The sequence below is a fragment of the Bombus fervidus genome, chromosome 1, assembly GCF_041682495.2.
Source record: "Bombus fervidus isolate BK054 chromosome 1, iyBomFerv1, whole genome shotgun sequence".
Lineage (NCBI taxonomy): Eukaryota > Metazoa > Arthropoda > Insecta > Hymenoptera > Apidae > Bombus > Bombus fervidus.
Genome location: NC_091517.1, coordinates 5,780,017 through 5,799,594, shown reverse-complemented (window position 1 = coordinate 5,799,594; position 19,578 = coordinate 5,780,017). Strand labels below are relative to the sequence as shown.

The 19,578-nt window shown below is 42.0% G+C and overlaps 1 protein-coding gene and 1 long non-coding RNA gene across 2 annotated transcripts in view; both read left to right on the top strand.

Moving 5' to 3' along the window:
- The first annotated feature begins 1,603 nt into the window (after nucleotides 1–1,603).
- On the top strand, nucleotides 1,604–6,555 carry LOC139996159 (uncharacterized). Its single transcript, XR_011802165.1, has 2 exons — nucleotides 1,604–2,164; nucleotides 2,242–6,555. It is a non-coding gene; the product is annotated as an uncharacterized lncRNA (long non-coding RNA).
- Nucleotides 6,556–6,733: 178 nt separating this feature from the next.
- Nucleotides 6,734–19,578, top strand: part of Sty (sprouty signaling antagonist) — a gene marked incomplete at its 5' end in the record, with an annotated part of 31,278 nt that continues 18,433 nt past the window's right edge. The window contains one exon of the mRNA XM_072016735.1: nucleotides 6,734–7,067. Within this exon, the coding sequence (XP_071872836.1) occupies nucleotides 6,734–7,067 (334 nt within the window). The remainder of the gene's footprint in view (nucleotides 7,068–19,578) is intronic.

The window sequence follows — 19,578 nt, the reverse complement described above, 5'->3', positions numbered from 1 at the left end:
TCGATTCTATGTAACCAAAATTGCTCCTTCTTTGGTTTTGTAGTTAAACACGCATACCTCTTGGTACTTTTCAAAATTTCTAAAACATTGTTCATCTCAGTAACTGTACCATTGTCTTCCACAAAACTTTGTCAACCTGACAGCTATTTTTAAATCACATCTTTCAACCTGGCAGATGTGATGTTGTTTTTGTTTTCAATTGTGACATATTAAAATGCTTCTGCTCGATCATAAAGCAACATTAAAATCAGAAAATCATGTTTTCTCTCCCATCATCTCCAAGTATTATTCGCACTTGTCAAAGATTCAGAAGCTTTTCAACAAGATAGTGCACGAGGTGGCAAGAATTATGAGACGAACGTGTCTCCGTTTGCCAGTTGAGAATACGTCAGGACGTGTTATTACGACGCTAGGAAAGGTGATCATCGAACGCAAGAGGGAAGAGGGGAGCTCGTCGGTCGGAACGTGAAGAAGGGAGAGGTAGGACGAAGCGTTTCCACACCGGATATCCTCTAGAGGGAAGTGGTGCACGCGATTCATATCGCCACGCCCGCAATGCAAAATGTGTATTTATATTATTATTACTATTACTACTATATATATATTATAATTATTATTATGCTATTATAAATTCGTCACTTGTGTTGTATCTATAACAACTATGTAAAGACACAAGAAGCGCGTAAGGTCTCGCGAATAAGAGGACTGTTTCATTTACGTCTCATTAATTACGATTTCTTTTTACCTCGTTATATTATGTTTGCTTCGTTTAAATTCTTGTTGTCAGCGTCGAGACAGTGTCACAAAGATTTTCATTTTAATTCCATTTTTATGACACTGATAACTCTTTTGATATATTGATTTCGCGCACCTCGAAAACTACTATAATACAGGAATGTTTCATATTTTGACATTCCAATTATGTTAAATCCTTTTGAAAATTAAGGCCTTGAACTCGTCCTCGACCAACGTTGTTTGTAACGATAAGTTCGCGAGTATAGCTGCCGCTAATGAATCAGGTGAGTTCTCGAGCAACGATATGAACGAACGTTTCATGAAAACCTTGAGTCTCTCCTTTGCATGTATGTGAGTAAAACATGGTTTGCAGCAACGCTAGTGCCACGTTATTAGACGAGTCTGACCAGTCGCGTTTCTAGATCACTTTTCGTTGTTCCCTTCAATGTCGTCAGCTTGTTTTTTCTCGACTCTAAGAGTTTATTCGTCTCGATACTACGTTCCGTTCGATTCCCGATCGTAAACTTCGAGACCTTTGAAAAATGCGATTTGTAAATCAATCACATGTTTAATACGCCCGCTTCGCGCATTCGAGATTAGAACAGTGGCATTTTTGCCTGGAAACCGGTTCACCGTATTTACTGCCGAGTACTAAGAGTCGTCACCGTCGATGCGTTTCGTAAAACCACTCCAATCTTTACATACATATAAACGAGACAAGTAGATCGCTTTTCAGCAACGACTAGACTATATTTTTACGTTTCTTGTGTTTGAATTCTATAGAAGGATTACAAGGAAAGAACATGATAAGTCAGATTTTCTATCTTTTAAAAAAATAAAAAAAAATATTGTTTGGCTTACTAATTACGTACACCTTTGGTTTTCACAAAACATCAACTATTATCATAATTTAACAGTTATTTTTGAAAGACTTACATTTCTGAACCTGACAAGTTATTTCATTTTTGATTATGTTATATTTAACATTCTCCTGTTTGATCATAAAGTGAGAAAATCAGAAAATCAACAAAGATGTATTAAAAATGTGTTTCTCTCCTTTATGTTCATATGTAAGTTCATCGATCAAATCAGGATATTTCAGATTAATCAATCTATTCCAATCATTGACGGAAACGCTAACCTTCTGATTTTTGAACATATTTTTATGAGACAAACAGGAGTGGAAGATTTGACGAATACCGTGATAAAATCTCGTCGACAAGAACAAATTCACAATCTGTACACAAGTTGTTATATGAAATCAGGATATTTTGTATTTCTTCGTCTAATTAAATATTGTACTTCAATCATTGATACGTAGAAACGCCAGTGAAAATACGATACAAATACGACTGGAAGGTTTGTCGAATACCGTGGCGAAGTCTCGAGGACAAAAGCGTCGATTTGGAACGTATATACAGTGGATAAGGTTGGAAAGGCGTCCGCGGGAGAGGAAAGAGCGCGACGTGATGCAACCCGGTGTATTTATGGTAATTTTATTTGCAGGAGTCTGGTCGATTTATCTTGACAATATTCCGCTCGTGATTCGAAACTTGCGTGTCCGATTAATACTCGAACTGCTGCGCTGCCTGGTGTCCCGGCTGGGCGAAACGGAGATAGCCAAGCTGGAAGCGACAAGGACAGCCTGGTTTATGCTCACTGTCTGCCTTACAACAGGGAGTGGGAGGAGGAACACGCACACACGGCCGCATAAATAACGTGGCACAGCCACAGAGTTACGGTGCGACTTACGTGTAAACGAATAGAGTGAGACGAACAGATGGGGAACGAGGACAGTCGTACGGGTTGTAAAACAAGAACGACGAAGACGAAAGAGGATGTAGTCGGCGGACATTTCCGAAGAGAACCGAGTATCCCCGACATGTGGGAGAGCCCCGTAGTACATAGAGGGGTATCGGTTTTATGACGTTCGATCACCTGAGCGAAGATTTTTCAAGCACCACGGAGCGAAGAGAGAATACGAACGAGCGAAATCGTTTCCCGCTTCGATATCCTTCAATGAATAAACCGTCCTCCCTGAACGCATTCTCGTCAGTTCTTTGAGAAGAGATCGCGTTTAAGAACTTACGAATGTTTTACTTCCAAAGTTGATTACAAATATATTTGTTTAATACGTTCCATGTTAATCGCTCGTGTATAAGGAATCTTAATTAATTAATGAATTATTTTGAAAAGCGACGATCACACAACAACGTAAAAGTAGATTTTGATAAGCGATATGAAATGAATGAACATGATAGATAGGAGAGAGAGTGGAACGTGAATGTCGTAGATTAGACGCGGTACACGTGTACGAAAGTTGGCAAAAAGTACGTGGGACCTGGGTGAACAGAAACAGCCCTGGTCGCACAATACGAGCATGAATGAAGTATCGCGTCTGGCTCGCGGGGTACGGTATACTCGGGCGAAGCAGGGCGAAGCGAGGGGGGGGATAGCAGGCGTCACGGTGCTTTCGTGGCGGTGAGGTTGCCGCGACGTATGTATGCACGTTTACGTGTAAACGATCACGCTCGTATGAGTGAACGCGCGCATATGCAACTTTCGGTATGATCGAGTGCGCATGCGCATCGCGCACACCCCACCCACAGACAGACAGGCCGCTGCTCCGCTGTTTGTAACAAGCAGAGAGTCTACAACGCCACACCAGCGTTGAGCGCAGCCGGCCTCGGCTCCAAACGAGACACGATTATACTCCTGCTGTGAAAACGAACGGTATATACAGTATTGAGAAAAAAAGAACGGGTGATACTCGAGTCGGAAAGAGGGAAAGAGGAGAGCAAGAGAAATCGCGAGTGTACGCGTGCGCATTATTATATTTCTCTCTTTCTCGTTAAACTAGACCAAACGGCGAGATTGTTCGCCTGAGATTTTCCGTGAGAAACAGGAAAAGAGGTTCGTTCGCCTTTCCGCTCGATAGTCGTTAGTGTGTACAAACACATCGTTTACAGTCTGTTCGAATCACATTTGGATCGTCGTACGCGATCGTATTCACCGGGAGAACTGTAAACGTGTTACACGCTTTAAGTCGAAAGTGGGAAAACGAAGAGATCCGATGGATACACGGAGGCTCGAGGATCGATTTGATCGTCGACCGGTACGGCAATACGAACGAACGTGAAAAAAGTTGGAAGGAAGAGAGGTTAGAAAAGACGACAAGGAGGAGGAGAGATTGTGTCGTGTACGTGATCGCGAAGGCTGGAGGAATACGTGGTCGAAGCAAAAAGCGAAAAAAGTGCGGAGGAAAGAGAGAATAAAAGAAGAAGAGAGAGAGCAAGAGGGAAAAGGCGAGAAAATAGAGAAGGTGTTGAGTGGTGGGCCTGCGGGCCGGACAGTACGTGCCTGGGCTGCGCTCGCACGATCTACACCGGCATGGCCGCCGAGGCCAGCTGAACTTTTTCTTCTCTCTCTTGCACGACGATCGTTGCTCCCACCCACTTTATCCGTCTTTCTTCCTCCCTTCCTTCTTTTCTGCCTTGTTTCTCTCTCTTTCTCCATCTGTCTTTCTTCCGCTCCCTCGTTCACGCTTCTCCCACTCCTTGTGGCTGTTTCGTCGTTTCGTCTCTTTTTTTCTTCCATCCATCCGACTCGTTCCAGCTCTCTTTCTCCCCCGTCCTGTGCTTAACGCAAGAGAGGAGGACCGTGCGCCACGAATACCCAAGCTCCCCGTGTATGCATTCGCTTGTGTGTGCGCGCAGTTTGCCAGCCATCGCGGGGAAATCGAGCGGAGGCTTGCCATTCGAGAAAATCAGTGAACGCAAGCGAACCCTTTACGCTGGCTGATACTTAACCACGGACACACGCGTTACATTTATCACCATCAGTGGTGTACGTATCGAGAATTGCGTCGTGCTTATGTGATTCCTAAAAAAAAATCTCGCTCGATCGATCTATACGATTGATTTTCTCGCATAGATCGCGGGAAATTACTGAAACTACGGAACGGTGGAAGTGTGCACGAAAGAAACAAAACTGTATCGATATCTGACGGTGACATCGTTTCAATGCAAAGACCTGTTAAGCTGACTGCATTGAACGCTGTATAATAGATCTCCTGACTAGAGAGACATAATAGGAGAAAATCAGTGACAATTGGATCTTAGCGAAACGATCAAATTCCCTCCAACAGTGTCAGTCAGTTTACGGAAGAACGGGGCGACTCGATCGATCGTGACGCACCTGTCGGCATCGTCGTCGTCGGGGTGCTGCTGGCAGTGGCAGAGGCAGAGAGTGTGGCAGTGTCTCGTGTGCCGGTAGGAGGAGACGGAAGAATAACGGAGGGCAGAATAAAGGGCAGGCATCCAGCTCGGTGAAGTTTACGCACGAGGACGTACGCGTGAGAGTGAGAGAGAGAGAGAGAGAGAGAAGAGGAAAAGCACATACGCTTTAAGGAGGAAAAAGCAACGCTCCGAAGAAGAGGAAAGAAGGATGCGCGAGAAGGAGAACGTCGGTGAAGAGGTCCTACTCGTTGCTTTTCCACGACGAGCAGCAGTACTGTTGTTCGAGGTGCGAGCCGCGTGACACGAATGCGAGAGTGCGAGAGAAAGGAGAGGCAGGAACGAGGGCGAGAGAGAGAGAGAGGAAGGAGATCTACCGAAGAGCGAAGGTATATCCGGCCGTGGCATGTGCGCGCGACAAGGACAGAGCGAAGTGGCTATTTCTGTGGAGCATAGGGGGCCGCCCGTATAAAATAAGCAGTGAATGAAGGAGCCTGTTTACTGGCAGACGGCCTACGCGAGATTCAGTCGTCGGCTCTCTTTCTCTCGCGCTCTCTCTCTCTCGGCCGCGCACGCTAATCGTCGTTCTCTCGTGCCTTCTCTCTCCCTGATTTTCGCTCTCGCTCGACCAGCAGCCGTCCCGTAGCGGAAAGAGAAAGGGAAAAAGAAAGAAAGAGAGACGGAGAAGAGCGCGCATCGTTGCCACGAGAGAGAGCCTGTATGTGTTCCCAGTGCGCGAGAAGAGCCCGCAGTGTATTCACCGGTCTTGTCCTTCTGTCTCGCCTCGTCTCGACTCGTCTTGCCTCTCCCTCCTCTTACCTCACCACACCTCGTTCTACCTCTCCTCACCTCGCTTCACCTCATAGCACACCTTAGTAGTCGTTCGACTCTCCGCCCTTTGCCTCGCTTTGTCACGGTTTGGCTTCCTCTCCTCGTATTCTCCTCTACTCTCTCCTCTCCACGTCGTCGTAACCTCGCCTCGCCTCACCTCACCTCACCTCACCTCACCACACCTCACCTCACCTCACCTCACCTCACCTCACCTCACCTCACCTCACCTCATCTCTCGTCTCGTCTCGTCTCGTCTCGCTTTGCCTCGTCTCGTCTCCTCTCGGTTTGCCTTACCTCGCATCATCTCGTCTCACTTCGTCTCGCCTTGCCACGACTCGACTCGACTCCACTCGGTTCTCTCATCTCCTCTTCCCGTGCTTGTGTTTTTCTCGACAGAGCTCTTACGCCGGAGCCACCGTGCCGTGTTCACCGCTTTCGTTCCTAACCACGGAAATCTACCGATAATCCGTAGTCTCTACGCGAGTTTCTTGTTTGTTACGTTTCACTGCACTATGCCATTACACCTATAGTATCCGTACTCTGGAGCATGTGTTTACGTGTTGTGACGTGACCAGTGCGAAAGAAGAGAAGTGAGGAGATAGAATATAAGGAGGAAGAGGCAGATAAGAAGAGAGAACGCGACAATATCTTTTTTTCGAAACCTTACGGTGCGCGCAGTCACTGTTGCTCCATCTTTCTTTCTCGTTCTTGTTTCCCCATTCGCTTTCCGAACGCAGACCGCGTGTTGTGTGCTCGCGGATTTCAAAGGAAAAAAAAAAAAAAAAAGAAAAGGAAGATAGTGAAAGAGAGATTGCGGCGATAAAGGGAGTCGTCGGCTCTAATGAGTTCGTGCTCGAACACGTGCCACGGAGACTACAGCGAAGGATAAAGCTAAAACGACGATTTCGCGGTTCGGTGAAGGATACAGGTGAAACGGAAGTGCCGAAAGTGTGGATACCTTGGACTACGAGCCGCCCCCGGTGCTGCCACCGCGGCGCCCGCCCTGGCCGTTTAACAGCCCGAGCAGCACCGCCTCAAGGTACATCGGGCAGCGCACCACCACAATCGCCGCCACCACGTCCCCGTTGACACCGACGGCGGCTACGACGACTATCACGTCGACGACGCCACTGACGACGACGCTTGTACCGGCGCCGTCCGCCTCCCAAGGCTCAACGACCTCCTCGTCTGCGCGAGTGTCGCCGCAGCCGCCACCCTTGACGCCGCCCCAGTATCCTGCGCCTCCACGGCCCCCTAGTCGAAACGGTGAGTCTGAACTTTCAATTTTTATCCAACATGAATTTCCTTTCTACCGTCATTCAATCGTTATTTTTATTACGGGAATTTTAACCAACCTATTAATCGGAGAAAACGAATCAAGTCGTCACGCTCTCGAGTCGATTCTCTTGGATATAGTATTTACTTTCTTCGCACCTATTCCTCTATGATTTTAGGTACCATTTCATTTCGATGTAGATACTACGACTGACGTAAATCTGGTTAAGGGATGAATCAGTTATTCTAGCACGCCTTTTCTAACGTTGAAAAATATCTCAAGCTCGAGTAAAATATGAAAATGTGCGATTACTACTATAATAAACACCTCCTGATAACACTAAAAATCCGTTTTATTTGCTAAGATTAGAGCAAGATTGTGATAGAAATATTCGAGGATCGTAGTAGGGTTAACATGCTTAACCTAACCTTTTTAGTTCCTGAACGAATCGTTAATTGAAAGGAATCGATCCTAAAGAAACTCTGTAGGCTGTTATTGGGCGTTTCTTTCTCATTGGGGATTCACTCTTGGAACCTAATATAAGGGAGACCTAGTCAAACGAGTCCACCAAAACTTTTATGGTTTCTATGTAATATGTGATATACTGTACACCATTTAGGGTTATTGTTTAGAAAATATAACATTCATAGCTCCGAAATATAGCTTGCTGGTATATGAACTTGTTTTTATACGATCGACGATCGGTAACAAGCGAGGTCGCACGATTTCTTCGTAGCAATTTCATCGACGATCGGAGTGAGCGAGCGTGACTCGCCGCGGATTGAGTCACATTACGCTTTCATAGAAGCCAGCCAGAAGGCACGGGCCGAGTAGTGAATGAAATTTACTGGTGTAGAAAGTTCGCGAGAAAGTCGCCGCCACCTTTCCGTTCGTAACGCCCGACACATTTTACGTAGCCGTGTTTCCTCCTCGAGCATTTGGCTTCGTGTGCTCGTTGCTTTCCTCCCGTCGATGGGAATGCTGACCTCGTAGGTGGGTCGCGTATGCTTTCATGGAAAGTATTCACTTATTCTATCTATAAATGCACTGGGTGTAAGTGGTATTCGATCGATTTTCCAATCGTATTTTCTGATGGTTTAATATCCTTCTCAGACAAATTTGTATAACGAAATGTCGAAAGGCAGGACAGACGTATTGAGTGACACGTGTAAAATGCTAAAATAAAAATCTGACTCCAAGTAAACATCGGCCTTCTTGCGTTATCTATACCGGAGTTGATTCGCATTCGTTAACCTATGTTAACTGAATACCCTTTATCTTCTTTCCTGATTATTATGCACCACTATGAGCTATGATTTTATATTTTTATTTTATATTCTCCGAATGAATTTAAAGAGCGAATTTATTTGTTTCACATATACGCGTGTATGATTTATCAAAGATAGCGCCGATTGAAAACTCGCAGACTGTAATTGAATTAGTCTTATTGCTAGTTTCCTCTCTCTTGGAACGGAATACGATCGGAGTACGAGCGCATGCGCAGTGCCGCGCATTCACACCAACACATAGCCGCGTCATTCGCTTCGAATGGCAATAGGAATGAATGCCACTCGGTTTGACGTACCTGGCGCGCATGCGCCCGCGTGCCTGCGTCAACGTTTCACGTAAGTTTCTCGCGTATAAATACGTATGCCGTTTATCGGGTGCTCAAAGAATCTCGCGTAGAATATTACTAAACACCTTCGGTGAGTCACACTTCCGGTTGAATGATTAGTTTTCCAAGAAATTCGGAAAACAGCAATAATCGCGAACAGTAACAATCATCAACGCGTACATTGAAGTCGTGAATCGTGCTCGAGATTAGGTTTGATATCTGGAAAGGCTCGATCGAATGGCTTAGTCAGAACACTGGGATATAAGATCTGACACGTAACATTTGATATTCGATCGTAGATTAGATATCTCCGATATTCATCGAGTGGATAGTGTAATCTTACTTGGAAGTGTGCAGCCGGGAGTAAAACCAACGTTAGATTTACGAAAGTTTCTCTGTTGAAATCGAAGCGTATCGATCGATTTGAGTTTGATGACGGAAAATCGATGAATAAGTGTCTGTCATCTGTGTAATTTTACTGTAAAGTTTTACTGGACTTGAAATATGTAGTATATAGAGATAAAGGTGTGTGCTAGAGACTTTCAGGCCAACTTGTAGAGGCAGTTTGCACGGCGACTTGCGAGGCAAGATATCGGCACACTCACGCGCATCGTGACACAGATATACACGTAAACGAATACTCAGACAGAGACACGCGCACACACATGGTAGTGTCGGTCTGGCATGAATGAAACCGTGATTTCCACGCATGGCGCATAGGTAGCTGACTCGTCTGGCGCTATGCTCGACTCATCGATGAGAAAGATTAATACGTTGTATCTGCGACAGGGATATAGAAACTAATTTCGTCTCGTTTTTCTTTCGTTCCGTTTTCATTCAGTTGGTTACGAATCGATAAGATTTCTCATTCAGGAACTTTTGAATGACAACTAGTAGATCGTACAGTGTCGTAATAATCTGTTTGTATGTCTGTAGAGTTTCAAACTCGTCGGATATATTTAACTTCTTTTTTATCGGAAAATAAATTTACGAGTATGTTCACACATACTATTTTTTGTATAGATTTATATTTAAAAAAAAAGGCATTGATCAGGCGTATTCACCTTTCAATGTCGCCTCTAAATTATTGCCTTGCATCTCTGTGATTAATCGTAACTAGTAAACGAATGTACGAGTGGATCGGTGAAAAATGTATTTTTTTGGCATTTAGCCATCGTTTCCAACGTTCTCCACGAAGGGCTCTCTTATTATTCCGCTCACGTTTGTCATTCCCTCGAAAGGGACAAGACGAAGTCGATGACGCAAAACGCGACGCAGAACGTGATTTTCCGATATTCTCGAACCACTGCGTCGCTTGCTGAATAATTCGAAGTACGTTCAAGATACGCGACAAAGATATTCATTATATCTCGAAAATGTTCCCCGTCCTCGGAAAACACTGAAGCTGAAGCTTTATCTCTAGGAACTATGTTAGACCAAGCAACGATTATTCACAATAAAAATGAAATAACAAGAAAGGGAGAGACGTTAAACAAATTCTTGGAATTTCCTTTAATTAGCCGTGATGTTAAAACACAGAATTCGATGATGTAAATTGATTAAGAAAACGCTTATAAATGAGATTTTGCATTAATATAACGTTAAACCTTAATGGATTAAGATACCATTAGATCCCAGGAAATTGATACTAAACGATAATTTAATCGAATGTTGGTAGAAAATCCAAGTTCTCTGATTTTTGATACGTTAGTTAACGATGTATTAATATGTACTATGTATATGACATGGTTACGTATACGCCAGAGATTTGGTTTGACATTCGCATTTCAGTGTTTGTAACACAGACTGCGTTCACGTTTAATCACATCCTATAGTATCTTTGAACCCAGAACGTACGATTGGTGGAAGGCGCGTTTCGAGCTACCGTTTCTTATGTAATGTGGCGCAACTTCGCAATAAATGCGGTGTGGTAACACTTTGCAAATGCACTTGATGATCTTCGCGCAAAGACGCCACGTCCTTGAGTGACATGTGTCCGGAATAATGAATCGAAGGAATATGAACAAAGTCATAAAAGGAGTGGTTGGCGTTGCACGTCCTCGCGCGTTTGCACGTGCGTCTTTAAACTCATCAACGAGTCATTTAAATTATGCACAGATCGAATCCTTCGTCTTTCAACGTCGGATAAAACGTCTTCGTATATCGATCGAAGACAGTACGACGTAGGAGTTTCGTGATCGATGAGAAATTAATTCGACATTGAAATCCTATAGACAACTTCTGGTTTTACATAAGAACAAGAAAAAGTATTTTAAAAACGAGACTCTATCTATACATACATTCAGGAAAAAAAAGATCCGTCGATGTGTTTTACACCAGACACGGGTGAGGGAGGCGAGGCATTGTGAAAGTTTCCATTCCAAAGCCACCGTTCCGCGTAACGTTGACGATGTTGCTTGCATTCCACGCGTTTCGACGTCGTTCGTGACGAATCAGCACGTCAACTTCCAAGCGAACTACGCCTGCAAAATTTTCGCAAATGCATTTCCATATAATAGGCACATGATATTTCCATATAGTACCATAACAAATCAAAATCGATTCTAAACGAAGCGCTTATTTCATTAGGCTTTGTTCCAATGTACATACGTGTTGGTATCCCGTTGAGCAATATTCATAATATGTTGACGATCGAGTCAACGTTTTCGATGTAGAGACGCCAAGCCTGTCGGCCTATCCTACTCTTGCAATAGTCTACAATCTAGAGTCATACTCGAATCTTTAACAAAGGGTATGATTCAAACGTTCGAGTCTGATTCAATTCTTCTCTCGATTAATGCTGTCTATACTTGCGTGCATTCTAAATGACATGCTAGCCGAGACAAAAGAGACTAGAGATTTCCCAAGAAAATTCTTACAAATCGTTTTGCAATGTAGAAGCATACATTTCTAAAATATTCGACGAAGTGAAATTTTCCTTATATGTACTTCGATTTCGCGAAAGCGCGCATTTCTTCGATTGGAACGCTGAACGCTTGGGTCACGTCCTTTGCTGAAGTAAGATTCTCTCCTCTCTTCGTAACACAAGAACACCGCCACTATCTTCATGTTTGCCAACCCCGTTATCTCTCGTTCCTCCGTCTTTGATCTTCTTACCCGCTCTCTCGCATCTCTTTTTCATTTCCTCCTCCTCGCACTTTCTCTCTCTCTCTCTCTCTCTCTCTCTCTCTCTTTCCCTCCCTCCCTCCCTCTCGTTGCTACTCTACCCTCCCTGTTCGTCACCGTTTCATCAACTCGCTCCTGCTCGCCTGCTTTTGCACAAGCACTGGACGCAATCTACGATCATCGTTATGTGCTGTCGCGTCATATCCGGTCTAGCTGATCGCTCGCCTTCTCCCCGTTCGTTGTTCTTATTGCTCCTCTTTTCGGCCTTCTCGATGGGTCGCTGGTTCTCCGGACCGATCTACATGTCTGCTTCTTTCGACGAATATTCGATTCTTTCTCTTCTTTAACACCATAACTACTAACTTTTTTAATTTAATAATTTAGTTAGACTCCTCCCTGAATATGTTATACATAGTTAATTGAAATCAAAGTAGAGTACATAAAGTATATAAGTATGTCTAACCGTGTTTCTATCTTAATAAGAGAAAATATTGATATCGTTAAGAACACTTGCAGGTTTTTGGTAATCGCAAAAATAAAAAATCTGATACCGGTGTTGTCGATTGATTTGGTAGTTCTAGTATTTAGGTGATTTATGAAACTCGTTGCATTGCAGAATACTCTGATCGAATCTCCAAAATATGTGTTTAGTTGAATGAAGTTGCTATGAAATTGTTATCTCAGCTGATTCAGTATGCTTCGGTATGCTAGGACTCGACGTTTCTGAAATTACCAAAACAACGACCGATTGTGGTAGATTAAAAAGCGCACTAGGTGCAATTTCATGCATAATTTCCTTTGATAATAGCTTTGTAAATAGTAACAATTGATCTCGTTATATTAACCACCTTCGTATGATTCTTATTGTAGCAAATAATGCCCAATTGTATAAATAATGGCTTATTGTAGTAAAATAATGCTTAAACTGATATTCAGAATAACGTTCCCATCGTATTCGTTGTGGGTGCAGTTGAAAGTCTCCTGCTTTCTCCGTCAGTGTATCGAAAATTATAGTAGCCGCAGTGGATTCAAGGGGGAGGACTGATGTAGTTTACTGCCACGAAGGTATCGTGTGTCGCGATCAGCTCACCGAGATTGACCGGAAGTCGCAGGGACGAAGATACGAGGCAGGCTGCTTAATTGGCGACTAGAGTATTCGATTCGGTTCAGGGTTCAACGAATTGGCCTCTCGGCGAATTAATTTATTGTCACTGTCACGGGGCCAACGTTATGATACACGGATGCATGGACTTTTATTGCGACCACGAATTATACGCGCATAAACCAACCGTAAATGATCGGTTACATAATACCGCCATAAAATAACATTTACAGCTCGTCAATTTCTACCTACGTTACCGATTTTTACTTCATACGAATATTATTCGCATTCACTACGTGTATCGTATAAATATGCGTGTATGTGTAAGCTTGTTAAGTTAGGGCGTGATTGCCACGCTGCATTACGATCCTTCCTTGGTATAGGTGTTTAAAATTCATTAAGTAAATCCATCGAGTAAATATAAAGTTTGTGGATAATGTAATAGTAGCCTGTATCGTGCTAACCACGTTACTACCCTTTCAATTTTCAGTTATTAAACTGCATTTATTTATTTATTTTTATGGTTTATTAATTACTAACTAGCGATAGAAATCTCTGTTTAAGTATTCTATTTGCATTTAATTGCATTTAATTCGTGGAATTGGAAAGATGCAAGTGTGTACAAAATACAGATGATATGTAGAAGTATGTAAAATATTCGAAGCAAATATCCAAATACCATTATTATGATTGAAACAGATCTTTATTTAGATTTCATTCTCGTTATTAAATATTGTATCTAAAAATCATTATTGTTAAATTATTTTGTTATATTACGTACATTCGGTACGTTTTCTTATCCTTAGATTTCTATTCGATTGCCATAAATATATAAACGAGTTTTATACGATACGTGTCTCATTATCGTTCGATTGGATCGACGATAATGCTCGCATTCGTATTTCGGACTTCAAACATTTGGGAAGATGTCCGATTTTCGAAAGAGTTTTTCTGTGGTCTGCATCCCTCACCATCGGTCTGATCCAAATGGTCGCGTCTCTCTATCGTGTGGAACGACGTGCCCTTATCTCGAAGATGCTTTTACGAATTAGCACGATAAAGACAGACCATTATGACAGCCGTGTACAAGCCGGAGTCGAGATGCGCTGTCGAGTTAGAGTTAAGAAGCAAGCATTTCAGTTTACCCGTATTTCTTCTCTTTTCTCTTCATTCTCGAACGTGCACGTAAATTAAACGTTAAGACAAGGAAAATGAAAAAATCTTCCTATATCAATCTTTTGATACTACTTTGTATGTTCTTTCTTTGCAACTATGTTCAATTAGATAAACACGAGAGTTATCGTATATCCGTAAGCTTCGTTTCAATTATTACTCTATTCGATACGACTTGATGTCGAGTGATTTGACTAATAATGAGAAGGATAGGAAGGATAAATAGGTAAATAGATTGTTCGAAAAATTCATAACACTGCAGACAATTTAATGTAATATTCTGTTACATGTTTGACGAGATTTCAGTTCAATAAAATGATCACAGAAAACTTTGTATCATCTTTGTTCTTCTTCATACAGTTTAACACACGTAATCAGTATTTCTTAACAGCCTGTATAATATAGCTTCACTTGAAAGGTAAAAGACACAGGGAACTTGAAATGTTTCAACGAATATTAAAGAACGCCGGATAGAACATCTTTAAAAAAGTAGTTCCAAACTATTTGAAATGATCGGGGGGTAACTTGACTGACTTGTACGAAATTCTACTTCGACGGAGCAACAAGTGTTCATCTCGAATGCCTATAAAATTCTAACGCAACAGATTCAAGCATGGTCGGTTTCTAAAACTGGACATCGCAAAATATTTAGGGCAATCTATTTCACTTTACGAGCTATTATTAGTTGCTTGAAAATTCATCCTCCCGAAATAAATGACCATCTTTTCTCTCTCTCTCTTTCCCTCTCCCCCCCCTCTCTCTCTTCATCCGCGTCTCTCCCTTTCACCGTTTTATGTGGCTAGGTCTCGCTCCTACGCCCGACTGTTCTTTGACTTTTATCTTCGGCCGTCCTTGAAAGGAAGGGAACGTTGACCCTCACGAGAACGTCCATCTGTCCGTCCACCGATCCGTTCGTACGTACGTTCGTCCGAACGTGGTTTCATTCAGAATGCGATGCCAACAAGATCGACGTTGATATATACTGGATGAGGAATGATGTTGCAGAACAGGGAACAACACCAACATTGTTGAACCACTGCCTTTGCTCTTTTTTTCCTCTGATCCTTCTTGTGCCGTGCACCGTTCCCTAGGTAGCTTCGTCGACTACGTGGACATCACCGTGACACGAATAATCTCCACACCGGTCGGGAAAACATTCGATTCGATATTAATCTGCTATCGATAATACAGTCACAGTAAGCCAATGCTAGCTGTCATCCTAGATACATGGGTTCACGCAATCGAAACGATCGTGAACCTTGTTCGATTCTTCTGCTACTTTGTTTCTATATTTTCTTTGGCTCGTTCAGAATAGCAATTTGCTATTTGCGTTGTGGAAATCGTATGGAATCTCGCTAGAGTATTTGATAGTACAGTTCGTTGAAAGTAACGCAGCATAGATATTCTATTTCTGAATATCATTTAGCGAAATTTCGTCAATCAAGTTACAAGTTATCAACTTGATAAATACCTCAGCGTAATATATAGTAACGAAGAAGGTTAAATTTTAAAAATTATAAACTATCTATAGAATTTTAAGTAAGGAATCTACAAGCTGAAGCTTACAATTTGTAAGTTTAATTATATTATTAACTGATGAATTACATCTTGTTCGCGAATGTTTATGGAGAACTCAAAGCTGCAAAGATGCACACAATTATATCTAACGTAATCTATAAAATTTAGAAAGCGCAGCGCTATTTTTAATACCTAATAAATAAACGATATTGTACCCAAATTCTTAGTTATATTTATAAAAACATGATTTTGCTCGAATAGCTGAAGTTCATCGATGAGACACAGTAGTTTTACGCAATTCAAAGTTTTCATTGTTTGGGTATGAAAGATTTCGAGGACTCGAGCAACGAGATTCGTCGAAGGAAGAGCGATGTTACTTACGATTTTGCGTAACAAACGCTTCGGTATTTGACAGAAACGATAACAAGATCCGCGATGCAGCCGAGCGCTGGCTCCCTTAACGAGAGGAATTCCTGCCGGTTGGATAAATATCGAGAGACGCATGTAGGCCGCGGCAATATGTTTACATACGTAAAACAGAGGTTTCCGGCGGAGTCAGGAGTCCGCGCGTATACACAATGCTTGCGTCGAAAATAGTTTTTCAACATACACGAGAGTCGGCAGTTTCACGACATGTGGTGGAGTGTGGGTCGCCACTGCGTGGGCTTGTATTTATATACATATATACAATATATGCGTGAATACGTAAACTTACGTATGTACGTGACTGCGTATTTGATATCCGGATTTTTCTTTCACCCTGTTGGGTAACCAACCAGTCGTTTTCATCGAAAAATATTTAGCGTCTTCCTAGCATTTTTCACACGCACAAACATTCGTCATATTTCCTTTCCGTTATTAATGCCGTATTTCGTTCGACCAGCCGTTGATATTCATTGTTTGACACTTCTTAAGGGACGTTGTTAGGACGTTGTTAATCCTTTCAGGCTTGTATGCGATATTGCATTTAAACAAGTTATAAGCTAACTAACATTGGTTCGTTGCATTCTCTCTACAAAAACGCTATGAAATGTATGTTCTTGTCATTAATAAATCGACGAAAAGAGAATTTAACTCTCAGTTTAAAAAACACTCGATTCTGAAAGGATCGAGACTGACTTCTTAATAAAAACGTACCCAAAAGTTCTCTTTGAAAATCGCCCAAATTTTCAAACGTTGTAACCAATCTTACCGATCTTTGCGGCAAGAAGAGTCTTCCATGTACAATAAAAAAATTTCATAATTATCAATCAGACCAGAGTTTTCTAATGACAATATGTGCTATCAAACCACCTATCAAACAATCGAAACGAGACAGAAAATCGAAGGGAACATCGGCAAGCAGTCGGCAAACGAGCGAGGCGGTATAAAATAGTAGTCGAAGACGCGAGTTCGCAAACGGACGCACAACCAGAATTCCCAACTGGCGAGTGATTTCACGTAACGCGAATGTGGTAATACCGGCTATAAATTTCCATTCCGTGAGCCGTGCAATTACGCTGGAATCGCTAACGAACTTTTCTCGGAGTTGACTTGAAGATTTAGATGCGCGTGTAACGTGGCGCGGGTGAGAGAATCGTGGCACGACGACAACGGCGACGACGATGACGACGACAACGACGATGACGATGACGACGACGATGACGACGACGACGACGACAACGACGATGACGATGACGACGACGACGACGGCGACGACGACGACGACGGCGACGACGACGACGACGGCGATGGCGAGTGGGTGGTTGGACGAAGATCCCGGCCATATGGTGTCCACATTCCATTTCTCGTGAGCCGGCGATAGCTGCGTGTTTGCTCTCTCCTTCTGCCGACAGCCAGAGAACCTCCCGCTTCGCGAACATCTCTAATTCTACGTCTTCGATGGAAAAAGCATCTGTGCTTTCGCATTAATCTCCTTTTCTCTTCATTTCCATCGATTCTTTAGAAACAATTCAAGTACGGTGACTCACGAAAGCATCCCTACCTTTAGTAAACACCTTTTATGAATAGGCATACTATATTGTTTGGAAAATTTGATAAAGTTTGATTAGCGATAATTAAGAAAGATTTAGCTGGAATTATATATTGTTCGATAGAAATTTAAGATCGAACCGCTATGAATATTTCGAATAACCCGATATTATGCATGGAATACAAAACGTGTTGGAATTTCTTTGGTACTGTAATGAGATAAGACTGTCATGGTTATATTGGTAAAGTTTGAAACCAATTTGAAAATGTACGTAGAAATTAGAAAATATTTCGTTAAAATATCTGGCAGATAAGAAAAGTATCTAAACAATAAATTGCTATTTATGTTCATAAGTTTCAATACCCAGTGAAACAATCTCTATCGATCATTATATGTTTAAGATGAGTGTTCATGCTGTACACTAATTTTTTACTAAATACACGTTTATAGTAAATACATATTGAGTAACTTGTATATACCTTCAGATTGGTTTCAAATTTTCCCAACATGATCATGACAGTCTTGTCTCATTACAGTACCAATGAAATTCCAAAATGTTGCGTGTATAATGTACACCCTGTACGCATGAAAGTTTACTATGGTAAGCGTCTACGATATTTCCATAAAATGCCGTATATTACCCTATATCCTTGATATTTAGCCGTTTAACCCTTCCATATTATAAAACCAATTTCCTCGTCGATGGACTTTTAATCGAATTTCTGATACCGCATGATCGATTACTATGTATTATCCAGTGATAATCCAAAGGAAACAACGTGAATAAACTTTACGACATACTCGATACTCAAATAATGATCCATTAACTTTGGCAATCGTAAATGACTATTCACATCACTCAATGAGTGATAAATTCCAGTCGGACATTAAATTCGTCGTACGTATATTACGCAGAGATATACTAATAATCTTAGCAGCTTTCTAATATACCTAATCGACGAGCCAAGAGGATCCTAAAATTAAAGGAAATACCGGAAGGTTATGCAAATGAGAATGAAAGAAACGATAATAATTTAACACTCGGTAGCGGGAAGCTCTTTGGCGAGTAGGTGATTGATTATCTTCCTCCAGCTATCGGAGGTATTCGTAAGTTAATCACCGTCGTAAATCATGTAAGCTGGTGCTTTTTCTAAACACGATACCTTCCCTGAATGATTTTATTGCGCTTTAAATTTGAAACCGATGCCGGATAAAGGTAACAGACCGAGGCTGGTGTTGCAGGTATATATACCCTGTGCTTCGGAGGGAATAGGTAACGCAAGGTGGCAGAAAAGCAAAGGACGGGAAGAAGGGATCGTAGCGATCCATTGTCTTCCCTTCTCTTTCCCTTCTCAGCTCCCTCTTCTCCTTCCTCCCCCTTCTCATCCTTTTCACATCGTTCGTTGGCTTTGTAAGAAAATGACTCGTTCCTCAGGTTCCTCGAAATTTCTTTCTGTAACGCAGTGTCGCCGTAAACGATCCCTGGTTTATATACCTCTCGCAGAGGACAGGTCTTTGCACACAGAAACCTATTACGAATCGCGTTACAACGATCGCCATTAATAAAAGTCGATTGTTTCATTCATTAGGATCCTGTTATTCTTCGCTCCGTCGATAATTCGCTTTCGAATTCGTTGGAACCATATAAAAGTGCATACAACTGTTGCTTGTTTCGAGTTATTTTCTTATCCAAAAATTATTTATTACGAGGATTTTGCTTTACTAGGATCGGAAAATCGATTGGGACGATCACAAAGGTCGATAAGAATTGACGAAATCGAAAGACTCGTCTCGAAGTAAGATTTTTCTTATTGTCAATCTATTAGAGAATTATCCGAGCCGTTCGAAAGTCACACTGGTTCCGTCCATAAATGGAACAGTAGAGAAAATTAACGACGTTGCAGCTTTTTAAAATTTACCTTGGAATTTACTATTATCATCTATGTCATCTTCTTGCTACAAACGAATTTATACGAGCGAGTCATTTGTTCTTTA